Here is a 19,128-nt window from a genome sequence, read left to right on the forward strand (position 1 = left end):
TTACTGATTCCCAAGCCTCGACAAGAGAACACACATCTATTGCAGAGCCTTACATCCAATACTGTGCACTGAATGATGCACTTTGAAACACTTCCACCTGTGTCAGCACTAGACTCTGCCATCAGCTCTGCCACCTATCCAGCTTCACAGATTGAACAAATCTCCAGTCTACACATTCTGTGATAGAGCAGGAATGTCTAACAACTTTTTGCCTATTTGTGGTTTCACCATTCTCCAATCACTTTGAACACACTTTCATGACAGCAGCATGCAAACAGTGAACCAGCTTGGCTGTTTCTGAGATCTCATTCCCAGGTACCGGACCATAACAGTCTGCCCTTTGTCAAAGTCACTTCTGTCAGTGGATTTCCTAATTTTCAGCTCATATCATCACTAGAGACAGCTACATCCACTTATAAGCATTGTTTACCATGTAAAATGCTCACTAGGCCACCAAGTGCTATTCACTGTTGGGATAGGCAGCAATCATAATGTTTTGGCTCATCAACATTTTACTACAAATGAATAGGGAACAAGTCTATTCATTTCAATGAAATGTAGAGTTTACATTAATAAAGAATCACTGATAACTACAGTTCGTAAAATAGTTCCCTCCATAAGTAAAACAAATAATTATTCATCGGTCTATAATTGACCACTTCCTTCTTCTAGTTGCACCTGGCATTGTAGTCTTTCTTCTTCACTGAAATAATTTATTTTGAAAGTCTGATGATACTATGTTTGTCTGTTATTTACTCATGTTCCATAGATGATTTGAGCAATTCTTTTATCAAGGTGATGAGTAACAAGTCAGTTTACAGGATATATATACATGATTAGTTAACATTTAATTAACATATTATTATTTTTAGTCATACTCATGCTATTACATTAAAAAACACTCTCACAATTTTAACAATGGGTGAGAGCCTGTTCTGTTATCATGTCAGTCGTACAACAATCCAGCTGCTGGAAGAGGAAGAAGAAGAAGAAGAAGAAGAAGGTCAAATGATTTTAAAAAATGCTGCTCTGGGCTCTGAATAATGACAATCCTACACCAAGTGTTTCTATAATCATGTTCTTGCAATTATCATGTGCATTATGTACCTTGATTGTGTCCAGGAAATCCAGCAGACTAATTGTGCAGTATGGTTTATTGAAGCTGTCATATTTACTGATCCTCTGTAGCACAGCAGCGTATGATACAAGCTGCAAAGTGAAACATATAAAAACATTAGAAAAAGATTTCAGAGTACACATTTACATGCCTCCAATGACTAAATATGGTTACCATGATGTCAAATATGTTGAAGTACCTCAATACATTTCCAGTACCAATGTAAACTTCAACAAAAAACTTAATTTGCTTTCATCAGCACCTTTTAGCAGGATTAGGAATGATTCCCTTCCTGGTTGAGGACAGTAATTAGGCCCACAGCAAGTGCTACCAGACCCATGTTTGCATGAATCTCTAACAGATTCACCACTTATGAATACGATTCACAAAAACTGTCTCCAATCCCAGACCACAAACACTGTGAATTCCTGATGATTTAAGGAGAGACAGCGTTTCAAAATATGTGTATAATGGCAGCTCACAAGCCTCAGCACAGGGGCTGCATACAGGAACAGTTTCTAAAGCACCGGTTATTAGCCTAATGGCCAGTTCTCACCTTCAGGACTATGGCCAGTGATTATCTTCCCGAGGCGAACTAATAGGTCCAAAAGCAATGATAGTTTCCAGCACTTTTATCTTTTATACATGTCTATCAGCAGCACTAAAAAAATTGCCTTCTGAAGGTAAGACATGGCCTGTCTCATAATTTTATAATTTTCTTGAGCAAACTTACTTTCTGAAACAAAATGTTCTAATGGAACACGGATACAAGATCATGAACTGTACATGCATATTGAATCATACACCATGAATCCACAACCAAGCTTGGGTGTCACAAAACTAGTAAAATTTGAGCTTCTCATGATCTGTATCTTCCCTAGCATCCATGACTAAGGACGACACTTTACAATATTCATTTGCTTTTGACCTTTGCCTCTTTAGATGTGAAAATTATATCAGTTTTAAATGAAAAGTGAAGTCTAGATACCACAATGTTCCACATTTTGAGCAAAGATAGGATAAAAGGATGTCAGTCACAGTCTGATGACTGAAGGGGACTTTTTGCAATCCGGCAAGTTACACAGCTGTGGTTCTTTTCAGTCAAATACCAGGTGAACTCTAAATGGGGTCGAGGCACTCCCATTTGAGAACAAATATACAGGGCATTACAAAAAGGTACGGCCAAACTTTCAGAAAACATTCCTCACACACAAATAAAGAAAAGATGTTATGTGGACATGTGTCTGGAAACGCTTAATTTCCATGTTAGAGCTCATTTTAGTTTTGTTCCACCTACGCTCAGTGGAGCACGTTCTCATGATTTCATACGGGATACTCTACCTGTGCTGCTAGAACATGTGCCTTTACTAGTACGACACAACATGTGGTTCATGCACAATGGAGCTCCTGCGCATTTCAGTCGAAGTGTTCGTACGCTTCTCAACAACAGATTCGGTGACCGATGGATTGGTAGAGGCGGACCAATTCCATGGCCTCCACGCTCTCCTGACCTCAACCCTCTTGACTTTCATTTATGGGGGCATTTGAAAGCTCTTGCCTACGCAACCCTGGTACCAAATGTAGAGATTCTTCGTGCTCGTATTGTGGACGGCTGTGATACAATACGCCATTCTCCAGGGCTGCATCAGCGCATCAGGGATTCCATGCGACAGAGGGTGGAGCCATGTATCCTGCTAACGGAGGACATTTTGAACATTTCCTGTAACAAAGTGTTTGAAGTCACGCTGGTACGTTCTGTTGCTGTGTGTTTCCATTCCATGATTAATGTGATTTGAAGAAAAGTAATAAAATGAGCTCTAACATGGAAAGTAAGTGTTTCCGGACACATGTCCACATAACATATTTTCTTTCTTTGTGTGTGAGGAATGTTTCCTGAAAGTTTGGCCGTACCTTTTTGTAACACCCTGTATATGAGGTGGTAAAAAGCATTGTCCTACTTCCTCGGCCAATGGCACACAGAATTTTTCAGTCTTCGCATCTTTAAAGTGATAACTCCAGTGGGCTTCTTTGAGTGGGTCGAAGAGGTGGAAGTCTGATGGTGCACAGTTAGAGTGTTAAAGTGGTCACGAGTGGTGAAGTGACTACTGTGTGGTCTTGCAACGCCATACAAAAGAAGAACAGCAACCATAACACTTGATGGACAAAAACACTGAAGATATGCCTTGAATTTTTTTTTTTTTTTTTTTTTTTTTTTTTCATGCATTGGATAGAGTTTACGTACTGGATAGAGTTTACTGTGTACCCTGTCTCCAAAAATTTAACAAGAATTACACACTCTGCATCTCAAAAGACTGTCACCATAACTTTCCCAGCAGAATGCACTGTTCCAAATGTTTCCCTTGTCTGTGATGTTGTGTCATGCCATTCCATTGACAGCCTTCTGGACTCAGGTTACATGTAGAGAAAAAGGAGGCAAGGGTACACCAGCAATGATGAAAAAAGCCCACAGTCTTCCTGGCACATTTAATATAAACCATTACTGTCCACCTCACTGCTCACTAAGATCCTCAACAGGGAAGAACATGAAGATGGTTTGCGGTTGGCGCCAACATCACAGTCACTCCTGATACTTGAGCTGTAACTGGCTGCTTCAAGGTCACTCTTAGAAGTGTTGTCATTGAGAGGACTGAACTTCATTTACATGGTTTCACACATAGTATACATATACACCTCCACCTACATCTATATTTTGCAAAGTGGATGGCAGAGGTAATTCCAGCTGTACCAGAACATTAAGGTTTCTTGCCATTTCATTTGCATATGAAATGCAGGAAAAAATGGCTTATTAACTGCCTCAGAGTACGCTGTAATTAAAACTTTTATCTATTCTGGATTTGGGACACTGCGACTGTCTTCTTAAAGGTTTCAGGAATTACTGCAACCAATTGCTGTTTTTTCTTCAATTTTTATTTATTCATGATCGGTTTCAAATCGCCTGGCGATTCATCATCATACGGTACAATTTAGTTTGGAGTATTGTGGGGGTCGTGCATTGTTTTTATTCTTGTGGCAGGCACTGCTCTGGAAAACATAATGTATTCTTTCCAGTATCGTTAAATATCAAATGAAACGGGCACTTTTCCACCGATGGCGACTCCCTCATACTTTACAAAATATAATCAAACCACACTCTTTGGTTTGTTTATATTTTGTAAAGCATGTGGGAGTTGCCATCAGTGGAAAAGGTACAGATGTTTCATCAAGCGAGCAGTTCTAGATGACTGTTAAGTACAGAGCTATTATATCAGCATACTCTGAAAGGAATCTAGTTCATGTACAATCTGGACCAGAGGACTTGCCTTTGTTAAATGAGTTAAGATGCTTTGCAAAACCAAGGATATCTACTTCTAAGTTACTCATGTTGACAACAGTTCCATGATTCAAATTGTGGAATATTTACCTCGCCTTTGTTGGCAAAAGAATTTTGAAAATCTGTTTTTGTAACTTCACTTTAGTGGAACTATCAACAGTAACATTACCACTGCTAATGCGCAGTGAAGGTATCAACTGTGCCTTGCCGCTATTGTACTTCGCATACGACCAAAATCTATTTGGATATTCTGCCATATTTTACGACAGAATTTTGTTGTGGAAATTATAAAAAGCATCTTGCATTGAAGATTATGCTAACTTTTGAGCTTCTGTAAAATTTCGCCAAGCTTGGGGATTTTGCATTCTTTTAAATTTGGCATGTTTCTTTTTTCATTGCTAATACAACACTGTTCTGACCTGTTTTGTGTGCCTTAGAGGGTCAGTATTATTTCTTATTAATTAATTTGGTCTAAATCTCTCCATTGCTGTTGGTACCATTTCTCTCAATTTAAGCCAAATCTGGTCTACGCGTTCGTAGTTAGTTTGGAAGAAATGGACGCTGTCTCTTAGGAAGGCACCAAGCAAATTTTTATCTGCTTTTTTTTAAATATACATATTTTGTGTTTATTTTTGGTGGGATTGGATGTAACAGTATTCACTTTCACAACAGTAATCTTGTGGTCGCCAAACCCTGTCTCTGTCATAATGTTCTCTGTTTGCTTGTGATTATTTGTTGCTAAGAGACTGAATATGTTTTTGAAATCATTTACACTTCAAGTGGGTTCCTGAACTAATTGTCCAAAATAATTTTTGGAGAAAGCATTTAGTATGATTTTGGATGATATAATATACCTACCACCAACTTTAAATGTATTTTCAACAAGATACCAAGGGTAGATTGAATTCACCACCAAAGATGATTGTATGAGTTGGGTACCTATTTGAAATGAGACTCAGGTTTTCTTTGAACGGTTCAGCAAGTGTATCATCTTGAATCAGGAGGTAAGTAAAAGGAACCAATTATTAATTTATTTCAGTTGTCAAATATAACTTCTACCAATCCATAGTAACTCATACAAACTATCTACTTCTAACAGCAACAAACTTGCCACCATCAACTGTAACATTACCTATCCTTTCTGAACATAACTACATCCTTCGTAAAAATTTTGGATTACGTTATCTCCAGGTTTAGTCAGGTTTTAGTACCTATAAAGATTTGTGCTTCAGTGCTTTCTATTAGCACCTAGAGCTCTGGTTCTTTCTAAACACAGCTACGACAATATCTATGGTTTCTAGGTCACCCCTTGTTCAGTGTTTGACCTTCTCTCTTTAAGACAGGTACCCTTTTTTTTCTTTCCTGGGACCCTCTAATTTAGAAAACTGTCCAGTTCATTCCACACAGCCCCCGTTACCTGTGCAGTCACATCCTGTGTATAGTGGACTCCTGACCTATTACATGGGACCCAATATCCCACCATCCAACCACAAGCTGAGGAATCTGCAGCCTACAGAGTCACACAAGCATCTGAACCTCTGATTTAGGCCCTCCACCCTGCTCTGTACCAAAGATCAACAATTAGTCCTGTTTGCCTTCACCTTACAAGCAAGGTTAGCAGTCTTCACCACTTCAGCTAGCCACCCAAAACCAGAGAGAATTTCTTCCAATCTAAAGTAGCAAACATAATTATGAGGCACCACCTGCAGCACGCTGCATCTTATGCTCTTCAAAGCATTTAGAAGGACACATTCTACATCCTGGATGATGCTTCCATTATGCACAGAGTGCACACTGGATTCCTTCAACTCCTTGGCAGCCATTGTCACTATTGGGGTCCATTACGTGCCTAACACTGGAGCTCCTATCTACCAATAACCCCACCCTCTGTGACTGCCCGAGTCTTGTAGGCTGAGAGGCTTCCTCTATACTATTCTGCATCAATAGTATTTCAAATAAACTGGAAAAGATGTTGTGACATTCACAATTTTCTGAAAAAGCACTCTGGACTATTTTTGACAACTTATTATAACTGATGGAAGTATGTGCAGAGTGGACAGTTTGGATTCAAAGGGTGCACCCATACCTCTTTTGCTTTCTCCTTTTCAATAACTACATTTTTAGCATGAATGAACTACTACTATTGTCTTCAGATGATGCCGAGAATATCATTTTTGCCTCATACATTGTAAGTAATCCATTTAACTCACAATGAGAACAGCTGCAACCAGATGAGAAGTGAGATGCCTGCACAACCAGTGAGCAGTATTATGTCAAGCGGCGAGGCTGCAGTGTTAAGGTAACAAAGTTCCCAATTAACAATGAGATGCAATGTACCAGCACTGAGCAGCGAGGTGCCAGAAGTGTGGCTGCAGCATAAAAGTACCGTAAGTCTTGTCTCTAGTCAAAGTTTTCACCTAAAACTCATACCCCTCCATAGTGAAGTACCACAGCTGATTGGATTCAATTGTTTTCCTTCCTTCTTTATTCTGGTTGGTAAATTTTTGCCAGCCAGCATACAGATATGTTAGAGTAGCCCAGTTCTTCAATAATAGTCATTACACTGCCTTTACTGAAGGATAATTGGTGACGCAACTCATCTCTCGTTACCCAGTGGCTGTCACAGGTGATTTGATCAACATGCTGGATGTCATGTGATGGTACAAGTTGCTGGCTGCCCGCTCAGCATTATGTCAGCCAACTGTGTGTGCCATTCAGCTTCTCTACAGCGACAAACCCATTGGCTAACAGTGCTGATGTCCACCATACCAACTCCATACAATTTCTTCAGCATTTCACAAATGTGTTTGGATGTTTCACCTTCTGCAGAAAGGAATTCAATCACAGATCATCATCTTATACATATACCAAAGTGACCAGTTTCTAAATTGGTACAGTATTGCAATCTGTTGATGTAAAACTCAGAGTGGACTGCACAAAGTTAGCAGAAGTGTACCAAATTCATGGTTACTACCTTCCCAACTTAATGAAAGAGGGGAAAAAATAAAAGGCGTTACTTTCTGACTGGCTCTTGAACCACTCATGTTATGAGACATCAGTCATGTCACAAAATTAGGCTTTCAACAACTGAATGCCTGGGCAGCTGCATATAGCATTCTACGATGCAATGTACACACATACTGTTCACCACAGAAATGATAATGTAAGTGAAATGAGATTAGACTGAGCCTCTAGGTTAATGGTTCCTTGCAGCTGGTACACAGAGAGAACATGTTTATTTCTAATCCATGTAAAGCAAAAACAGGATACAGGAGTTGCATTATAGTTAACTGTTAAAAAAACCAATAGAATTAATTTCTGAAACTTTTTCTGAAACTTATATTCTACTATTATCATTCCTTTTATCCCACACATCTTACTATTCAATTTGATTAATAAACAAATAATGTACATATAGCAACTGGAGCAGTCTCCTTTCATGAATGTTCACTAGCACTGTTTTAGACACAATGCATTAAGATTTCTACAAATCCTATTCAGCTAAGAATATTAGGTAATTTTATTAATTTGTTGTGCAGATTATGCACATACATATAGTCTGTGTTACCTGAGAGCTTAGGGAGTGTTTAAGGTATGAAAGCACCAGCTGGTTTGGTCCTGGCCCCACAAGAGCCTGCTGTAGAATACAGTCTGCAAGGTTATAAACATCACCACTTACACCACGAGGGAGAATCTGAAAGAAAAATGAAATATTTTTATTTTAAATTGTAATATACTGAGCAAAGCAATTTAGTGCAAACTAATTTACTTCCAGATATCAACTGGAAGCCCACATTCTTTTTTGGCTTTCATAATGATACAAAAATCTGAACCACCCATTACAACCATACTTTCAACAAACCCATACTCTTTTATACTAATTCAACAGACTGCAAACAGAGGCCATGAAAAGCAAGTAAATTTGAAGAAGAAGGAAAAAATCTGACATGGACAGGATGAGACACAGACAATAGTTGACATGATAGATTGCTCTCTACGTCAGATAGTTGTTCACAGTTTGGCTCAGTAAAGGCCAAATTTTGGATTGATACAATATAGATACATCATAAGTAAGTAAATAATAAATGTCATCATGATTTTAACACTATTCGCAGCTCTCTATGATTGCCTACATTATTTAATTTATGGGTATATCATTTCAGAAGGACATTCTTAGTGTTATGTCATTAGTTAGTGTATTGTTTGTAGATTTGGGATCACTATCAAGTTGGATTAAACAAGGAGACACAAAAGATGCAAAGAAAAGTTGTAAGATTTGACACAGGTTAGGGTAGTCTGTGTGAATGTGTTACTGAAACGCCCAACAACCTGCAGCATAAAACATTGCAAGAGTAGAAAGATTTTGTGTGCCACACACAGCCTTACTCAAACAATTTCAAGAGCCCACATTAAAACCAAATAAAGAAAGAAGCTATTTTCTCTTACATACATCTCCTGTAATGATCATGACATTAAAAGTAGAGCACTTTGGGCTAATACTGATAGATTTTGATGCTTTCTTCCCAGGGACAATCGGTGAATTGAATTGCAACGGGAGAAAATGATACTGTTACATTATGTAGTCTGCATCTCAGACTGTACATTGTCTTGCAAAGTACAGATGTACATGTAAAATGTTCATAACTCTGTTCTTATTACAAATTCAACTAATGTGAGCTGCTGACATGGATAAAAAAAATGAATCTGACAGACATTAAATTTACAGGGATTTACAGTCACAAGAGCAAAAAGTTCCACCATACATTGAATTTAAAAGAATGAAAATCATGGTTAGTCTCACAGCTTCTACCAAAGGCACTACACTCAAGAATTCTTATTTCCTTCAGCATCTTGTAACAAAAAATCCATTCAGTTGTTCTCCTCATCTCCTCTAGGAACATAGACCAGGTCATTGCTGTGGTGACGGTGCTCACACACACCACAATCGATAATCCATGCTCGAAACATTCATAGCACAGCAGCAGTACGGGTTGATAGCACAAACTATGGCAAAGTCTGCCAGGGGCTGCAGCTACCAATCCGTGCGCATCGTACGTGTGGATGGTGATTAGTTGATGCCTCGTTAAATACCAGAGCACAGAGTTGCGGAGGACCATTCTCTTCAGAGTGACAAATCATGTACAGTCTCCAGTTACCGCTGAGCCTACAAGATGCAGTGTTCATTGGTTGTCCCCAAGATTTAGGGCACTGTAGGCATCACAGGCCAGCTCTGGACTCTTCATAGGCATCATTCACAGGCCCAGTGATAAGACTTTAATGTTTTACAGGACTTGTAATAATTTCAAATATCTAATTGTGCTGGACATTTCACTTGAAGAAGCATAATTTAAGTTGAGTATTTATTCACATTTAATAAATATCATTTTATTACTAATTACTGGGAATCTTTCTGATTGAAGATAGCCTAATCTGTCGTCCTACATTCCCAACAATCACCCCCATAAGACTCTCATCCAAGGGTTTACCATCCATCCATAGGAAGAACTAGTGCCCATCTTGGGTCAAAGAACTTTCAAGGAGATACATTTAACAACCAGTAATGAACAAGACATCAGCACAATGAAGACCAATTGCCACATCAACATCCAATTTAAGCCAGAACTAAGTTGGCAGTTCATATCATGGCTACCTCTGCAGAACTTTTGGGACTATGTCCCCACAAATTTTGCCAGTCATTTTCCACATCACAATTGTCTCACTGTTGAAGATGTTCTACCATGTTTCTCCCTAAATATTTTCTGCATGACACCCATCAATAAGACATTGCCAGCTGAGATACTAAACTGGACAAACCAAGAACAGTACATCATCTCCTCTGCACAAACAAGCAACAGCTACTTCACTATTGTGACATCTTTTGCAACGGCATGACACAAAACATATCTGCAGTAGAAGCACCAGACCATGTGCACACCCAAAAGTGTCCGCAAGCCCCAGAGCATAATAACTGGGGAAAAGAGGAAGGAAGATTAGGGTTTAACGCCCCATCAACATCGAGGTCATTAGAGACAGAGTAAAAGCTCAGATAGTTTCATTGAAGAGGAAGTAAATCGGCCATGCCATTTCACAGGATGATTATTTTGTGGATGCAAGACAGCAAGGTCTTTAGAGCCCACTCGAAAATGTAATGAGATGGTGGAGAGGAAGATCATAAATGTACTTAAATCAGAACTGCGAATAAAAACGTAAAAGAAAGCCTGAAAACTTGGTCACATACAAAACAATGAAAATTAGGTTGGCTGATCTAATACACAATAACAAGGAGAAAAAGCTGTGGAAATCATTATAAGAATACAGGATATACATGCAGCTGGCTGATCATTGGAATAAAAGTGGAAGAGCCAGCCACTCTGCAACACACTAAAACCTTAGACCAGAGTCCACATACATAAAAAAAAGTAAATGCTTGACCACACTAATCTTGTCGTCAGATAAAATAGAGGACAGATCTCCATCTAAATCTGCTCCCGATCCACTCAGTTAGAATGTGGAGTACACTGAAAAGCACATCACAGGCATTACAGACAGTTGGGGGGGGGGGGGGGGGGGGGGGGGGGGGGGAAGGGTCTTCTCGCTGAAATAAAAAGCCATGTGTTAGGGGGAAGTGCCCAATTAAGAGGCTGGTCAGGGCCACCTCATTTCACGGGAGCAAACGGCATGAGGATATCCATGGCTGGACAGCTGGCTTCACTAACTGCAGCTTATTGTCAATCACTGCCAGCCACTCCTCCTCCCACAACTATATGGATCTGTGATGCATCAGTGAAATGAGAGCCTGCAGGGGAATGGCGCTCCTGTAACATTATGTTCCATGTGGGCGTCTTTGAAATCCCCACATGCCCTGGTATCCAACAGAATGACACCTGCTTCCCCTACCACTGTGGTAAGTACAGTTAGTTGTGTACAATTTGGGCCAATTTCCATGCTGGGTACATGTGCTGCAACAATTGCAGGGTACTAAGGCTATCAGAGCAGATGAGAAAGTGTTCAAGGGAAAAAAGAAAAGATTGGAATATAGAACTGAGAGTGCAGTCTTTCATAAAATTTGTCATATCTACAATAAATCAGGGTTTCTGTCGGAGCGAAGTTGGAGATCTGCTCCAAACTTGGTGCAAAATGTTAAAACCAGCCACACTCATCTCTGAAAGGCAATCCTTGATGCGAATTCCACAAATCCTAGTTTCTCAATGCCTTCCCATTGGTGGCCAAGCAATGATATGGTATGCAGCGTGTATAGCATGGACGGTGTTTTGTAGCCATGTCACATCACGAGGAGGTGTCCCCTGACGTGAAATGTGGCTCACCAGCCTCAACACAAAGGCTCAGTACGGGGCTGGTTCAAAAGGCCCTGGGAGCCACCCTAAGTCCTTCATGGTCCACCACATCCAACATCTTTAAATAAGACAGTATCGCTGTACTCAGTGCATGCATAAACAAGCTGAGACAGCTCAAAGGCACCACATAACCAGAGCAGACATGTCAGATCTGCTTCCCTTGAATTGTGGCTAAGACATTTTAAAATATTAAGTGCTTTCAGGGAGCATCTTTCCAGATCCCTGAGGTGTGGCAAACATATAAGTTTCGAGCGAAGTGCAAGGCCCAGAAACCTCACTGAGTCTTTAAAATTAAGAACAAGTGTTCACCATCTGCAACTCAGGAATGCTTAAAACTGAACAGGAATGATTAAACAAGAATGCACACAGACTTCTTATTTGAGAATTTAAAAACCTCTTCTCTGTCCATTCATCCAACCAATGAAGAATCAGTTGTATCTGATGAGTTGTGGTTGCAAGGCTCCAAGAGGAGCAAAAGACAGAGAAATGTCAACAAACAAATAACAGTCGAAGGGACATGCAACAATGGATATGATACTACTAATAGCTATGGCAAAGACACTCACACTTAAAACACTACCTTGAGGACACCATTCTCCTGCTCACAGTGGTCAGAGAGGAAGTCACCAACTCAGTACCTAAAATAGCAATGTGAGAGGAAGGACCATACATAGATGGGAAGATTTCTTTGAAAACCCCATTCAAGGAGCTGCCTGAGGATAATATGCTGCTGACTAATACAGCAGGCCTTCTTGATGTTAAAAAAAACATACCCAGGAAGTGATGCTGGCACAGGAAACCTGTTGTATAGCTGCTTCAAGGAGGGCCAGGTTATCAAAGGTGGAGCTGTCAGGATTCTAAGATCCAGACAAGGCGGTGGTTGACCATCAGCTCCAAGGTCTTTCCCACACAATTAGTACGAGCAACACTATGATAACTGCTCAGATATGTTTGGTCCTTTCGAGGTTTTAAAAGTGTAATTAAAACGGACTCTCGCCATGAGTCGGGAAAGTGACCTGACACCTAAATGAGGTAAAAAAGGGCAAGGAGGATTTCTTCGCTACATCCTGGGAGGTGCTGTAGCATACTATAATAGACGCTATTGAAGCCAGGTAATGTGTCATGAGTGGCAGCAAATGCAGAATCCCACTCCCATATGGAGAAGATGTATTCTTCATCACTAGTGGAACTGAAGTGCCAAGTGCCCCCTCAGCTGTCCCTCTGTAGTGTCGGTAAGCTGGCCTATGAATGGCAGTCATGGTAACTGTGGCAAAATAGGCCACCATAATCTGAACAATGTTTTGTAGAGTGGTCTAGAGACTACCATTCCCCTTTACAGCACTGGTCATCTTCCAGAAATCATCCTGATGGCCTCCCATACAACTGTGCTTTTGGTGGAATGGTTAACTGCAGCTAGGAACTGTTTCCACAATCTCTTCCTGCTCTCCCTAATAAATTGGTGACATTTTGCTGCCACTATCCAAAAGCTGTGAGGGTCTCTCCAGTTGGCCAGCACTTGAACCTATGCAGATTTAGTTTTACTAACATCCACTTAGTTAATTGCAGGTCTTCACATACAACCATATTGATTTCTAACTACACTGAGCTCACTGCACGTCATCAATATTAAAAGGGTGTATTGTGACATTTTTAAATAAATACTTCAGGCCTAAACCTCATGGGTTTATTCCTTCTACTGCATGCCTTGTATTCATTATCTCGTAATTCTAGATTCTCTGGACTTTGCCAAGAACTGGATAATGTCATCCATTCCAAAACTGGGTCATGACATTTTCGGAGGATAAAAGAAAACCAAAAACTGATTACATAGCTAAAGACAAAGTTTCGACTGCAGTGTTAAAGCCGAGTTCTAACAGTGGGGATACAGAGAGAGGAGAAATCTAACCTCACCCAGAAGGAAAAAGGTAGTGTGGGAAGAACGAGGCCCAACTCTCTCAACCAGTGCCACCAATATATCTATGCAACATAATTCATATTCTCCATCTACCATCACTGAGGGTAGTCAGCTTTCTTTTCCAAGAAATAGTAGTGCCAGTGGATGATAAAATAAGAATGTTCATTGAAATAAAACTTGGGATTCAACAGTGTAGTTAACACTTTATTTAGTGGCTGACAAGACCAAAAGTGGATGGGTACTGTATACTCTGAACTTTAAAGAAACTGAGCATTTGCAGTTGTCTGGCCCTGGTAGCTGAGTGGTCAGCGCGACAGAATGTCAATTCTAAAGGCTCGGGTTCGATTCCCGGCTGGGTCGCAGATTTTCTCCACTCAGGGACTGTTTGCTGTGTTGTTCTAATCATCATCATTTCATTCCCACTGACGCGTAAGTCGCCGAAGTGGCATCAAATCAAAAGCCTTACATCTAGCAAACGGTCTACCCGACAGGAGGCCCTAGTCACACGACACTTACATTTTTAACATTTACAGTTTATCATTATCACCGTCAAACTTTAACTACAATATAGCTTCATCTATAACTTACATACCTACTCTGCAGCAAAACCACTGTGAAGTGGGAATTACATAAGTGTCCGATTCCAACCGCCTGCTTTGACCAATGACGTCACCAATATGATGGAAACAACCATTCACAACAACCCCAATGTGGCGCCTATGATATCATTAGGAAAACATGACAACAACAACGAAAATAAATTAAAAATCCAACACACACATCTTCCTCCAAAAATATAATCAAATTAACAAGAGCAGCATGGGACAGGGAATTTTTGGGTGGGGGCAAACTAAATATAAACACACACCACCATCCCAAATCACACAAAATGACAACACGACTCGACAAAACAAAATTCCCAAATTCCACTACACTCACAATATCCTCCGGAATCAGTCACTTCCCTTCACCTACATAGCTCAACCGCAATTGTCGATACCGCAATATAAAACCCCAGAAACTCCAAAAATAACACCACCATCACAACTATCAATACCATAAAACCAACACCTAAACAAACAAACTTGGAATCAAACCTTCACCCTCCCCAAAAATCAAAGATCCATCAACAAATAAATACAAAAAAATAAACAAATCTCAGTCATACACTACAACTCAAAAACAACTGCAACAAAACAGATCCTCCACAACATAATCATAAAACAACCACCACCCCCCACCCACCTACATCCACAAACATAACCAACAACTCTCCCCCCCCCACCGAGCTGCAGTCCCCCTACACATCCTTAACCAACCACCTTTGGCCTATACATTTTACTAATAGCCCTTAAAAAAAATGCAAACAATGCAATAGGCCCCAGGGATGCTCTTCCACCAACAATACTCATCCAAATGACACTGAAAGTTAGAAGAGCGCCTCTTCCCCCTCCCAATAACTGACTCAACTGTCCCCCAAAACCCCTCTATCATATTTGTGCATGCCCCAGTCTCATAATTCTTGAATTCTAAACTATGGTTAGCAACTAAATGATCATACCCCCTCTGGCCCAACCCCCTATAAGATGAGAAAGCATCAGAAACTATTGTACTACCCTCCTCTATATACTCCTCAATTAATCCCACCAATTCCTTCTTTGTACATCCCTCCAAAACCCTAAAAACACACTTTGAATAACCACCCCCTCCCCCCCCCCCCCCCCCACCCATAAACAAACCAGAGACTTACCCCTCCCATACTTCTTCCCAAACTGCGACTCTTCAACCTCCACCATGACCCCAGGCCCACCCAACTTACCCCTGTACTTAATATATTCAGAACAAACTTCCCTACAATACGAAAACCAGTCAAAAACAGTCCTCTCACTCACACCAGTCTCATGTGCACAAAAATTATGAGAGGATCTATAACAAAAATAATACGACATCAAAACTCTCTCTCTCTTGCCCAAACTAGACCTTTCAAACCAGGCACACCTTATGTGGCCCCAAAGGTTGTCCCTTCGGCAGCGCCACATGTAGCAGTCCCTAGTACGAGACGCCGGAACTTTAGCCAACCGCATCTTCTGCCGAAACATGCTGCATTTCATGATCTCAGCCAGCAGCCCGAAAAACTGCAAGAATTTAATGAGGAAGAGCATATCATCCCCCATTTCAGCCAGCAAACTAGCACTATTGTATTTATCAGTCATATCCATACCTAACAAAAGCAGCCACAAATTAAATTAAACAACTTACCACGCAACATACAGCAAACAACACTACAATAACTTAAACACAATGGAAACATAATTCTTAACTCAATGAAACCAATTTCTGTAGAAGAATATGCATTAAAGAACACTCGCAACCGACAACTGAACAGTTCAAGCAGCCATACAAAAATGAACCCAATACACCACACAACACGCAAACCATAAACACACCACCAGAGGACACCACCGACCACAAAAAAACGACATCTACAAACACAACACACTCATAAACTAAACTCCGCGCCGTCTTGTCGTCACACACCACAACACCCTTACGCCACGGGTCAAAGCCGACGGTTGGGACTGCACACCTCCGTTGATCCGTGAAGTACACAGCAGGAGGTAATTCCGATTTACCAACTTGTTAGGATTCCTTCTGGCATTCACGTATGGAGTGCAGGAAGAATGACTACTTGGACTCCTCTCTCCTCTGTGGGCACTGTAATTAGGCTAATATTCTCTTCACAATCTATATGGCAGTGGTATGTAGGGAGTTCACCACATTCCCAAATTTCTTGATTAATTACGGTTCTTGAAACTTTGCTAGTAGGCTTTCATGGAAAGTTTGTATTAATCGTTAAGAGTCTGCCAGTCCAGGTTTTTCAGCATCTCTGTGGGCCAAACAAGCCTGTGACCATTTGTGCTGTCCTGCAAGTACACACACACACACACACACACACACACACACACACACACACACACACAAGAGCAACATTCCGGGAAAAGTCATATGAGTGTTTTGTAAGCTGTCTCCTTTGTAGACCCACTGAATTTCCCCAGTAGTCTATGAATGAACAGAAGTTTTCCACTTGCTTACCTACGACAACTTATATGATCGTTCCAGTTCATATCCTCACAAATTGTTACAACCAGGTATTTGTATGGTGTCACAGTAGCCTAGGTTTTTTGTACTTTGTGAAAAGCACACTTTTACATATCTGAACATTAAAAGTAAGCTGCCAGTCTTTATACTACTTTGAAATCTTATCAAGAACTGACAGTATTTCTGCAGTTTTAATCAGGCAGTACTAGACTGTGAAAAGTTGGTGGTTATCATTAACATTTTATGCCAGGTCATGACACACATGAATAGCTAGAACCCCAACATACTACCCTGAGGCACACCAGAAGTTATTTCTACATAGTTTGATGATTGGGCAAGATAAGATGCTGCATCCTCCCTACAAATATATCCACAATCTAGTCACAAATTTCATTTTATATCCAATATGACCATCCTTTCATTAATAAGTGTTGGCATAGTATGTGTCAAATGCTTTTTGGGAATCAATATTTCTGGCACTTTACTCTTGATATAGATGAATGTGGCCTGTGCTTTCTTGCAATTCTAGGCACAGTTTTTTGGTTGATGGATCTATGGACATTATGATTAAAAGAGGGGATTACTCAAATTCCATGCAGAATCTGGCAGGGATTCCATCTAACCTAGAGCTTTACTCAGTTTTAGGAACTTCAGCTGTTTATCAATGACACTCACACTGAGGTGATGTGAGAACTAAATTATCACAATAGTCTTAAATTTCCCTGTGTTAAAGGAACATTTAAACATGGAGTTCAGAATTTCTGATTTTACTCAATTTCAGAATGCTCCTGTGTCATTCATAAATGCACGGACATTAAATTTGGTGCCACTGACAACTTTTCCATAAGTCCTGAATTTATTTGAGTTTCGTGAGAGGTCTTTCAATGTAAATCTAGTACAGTAATCCCTCAAAGCTTCATGCATTGCCCTTTTTAGAGCCAAATGTGTTAATTTACAATTTCTCTATCTATAGCCCTGTGCACTATTTACATATATTGTGCAGTAGTTGGCATTTCTTTAGAAGTTTCTTTACTGAGAGTGTGTATTACAGCATTGTAAACTCTTCTACTATATAGGCTACATATCATACATTAAACTTTGTAATTGGCCAATTGTAGAGAGATATTTTCTCCTTCTACATAAATGTTGGATATAATTTTCAGAAACTAGAAGCTTGGATGCCTAGATACGTATTACAGTTCAAGTTCACCAAGGAAATATAAGGTGCCTTACTACCAACAGGGAATTGTATAGCACATGGAAACATATTGTTTAACACAGGAAAATACACGTGGGTCAAGTGGTCTAAATTTAGACAAGCTCTCCACTTGACCATCTCCAATGTTGTTGAAATTTTTACAGGATGTACATATAGACCTTACATGAAGCACTGCCAAATTACAGCTCCATAAGTATTATGGTTGGGCCACTGGCCACCTTTTCGTAAAGGCTCATTGTTTGATATTCCGACTGAAATGAATAAATAATCAACTTTGTTCTACCATTGTTCAGGATCTAAGAGACCTGTCGTGCTGAAACTTTGTGATCCTGTTCAACTTTTTGGGTTCAATAGCTTGGTTCTCCCCCCCTCCGCCCATGAACCATGGACCTTGCCGCTGGTGGGCAGGCTTATGTGCCTCAGAGATACAGATAGCCATACCGTAGGTACAACCACAACAGAGGGGTATCTGTTGAGAGGCCAGACAAATGTGGTTCCTGAAGAGGGGCATCAGCCTTTTCAGTAGTTGCAGGGGCAACAGTCAGGACGAATGGCTGATCTGGCCTTGTAACACTAACCAAAACGGCCTTACTGTGCTGGTACTGCAAACGGCTGAAAGCAAGGGGAAACTACAGCCATAATTTTTCTCGAGGGCATGCAGCTTTACTGCATGGTTAAATGATGATGGCGTCCTCTTGGGTAAAATCGGAGGTAAAATAGTCCCCCATTCGGATCTCCGGATCGGGACTACTCAAGAGGACATCGTCATCAGGAGAAAGAAAACTGGCGTTCTATGGATCGGAGCGTGGAATGTCACAGCCCTTAATCGGGCAGGTAGGTTAGAAAATTTAAAAAGGGAAATGGGGAGGTTAAAGTTAGATATAGTGGGAATTAGTGAAGTTCGGTGGCAGGAGGAACAAGACTTCTGGTCAGGTAAATACAGGGTTATAAATACAAAATCAAATAGAGGAAATGCTGGAGTAGGTTTAATAATGAATAAAAAAATAAGAGTGCAGGTAAGCTACTACAAACAGCATAGTGAACTCATTATTGTCGCCATCATAGACACGAAGCCCACGCGTATTACAGTAG

The 19,128-nt window shown here is 40.3% G+C and overlaps 1 protein-coding gene across 1 annotated transcript in view; it reads right to left on the bottom strand.

Annotated features, from left to right (window-relative positions):
• Nucleotides 1-19,128, bottom strand: part of LOC124612453 (mediator of RNA polymerase II transcription subunit 24) — a 150,461-nt gene that overhangs the window by 124,287 nt on the left and 7,046 nt on the right. Inside the window, exons 2-3 of the mRNA XM_047140679.1 lie at nt 8,017-8,142; nt 1,108-1,209 (exon numbers count right to left, since the gene is read on the bottom strand). Of these exons, the coding sequence (XP_046996635.1) occupies nt 1,108-1,209; nt 8,017-8,142 (228 nt within the window). The remainder of the gene's footprint in view (nt 1-1,107; nt 1,210-8,016; nt 8,143-19,128) is intronic.

The sequence above is a fragment of the Schistocerca americana genome, chromosome 4, assembly GCF_021461395.2.
Source record: "Schistocerca americana isolate TAMUIC-IGC-003095 chromosome 4, iqSchAmer2.1, whole genome shotgun sequence".
NCBI lineage: Eukaryota > Metazoa > Arthropoda > Insecta > Orthoptera > Acrididae > Schistocerca > Schistocerca americana.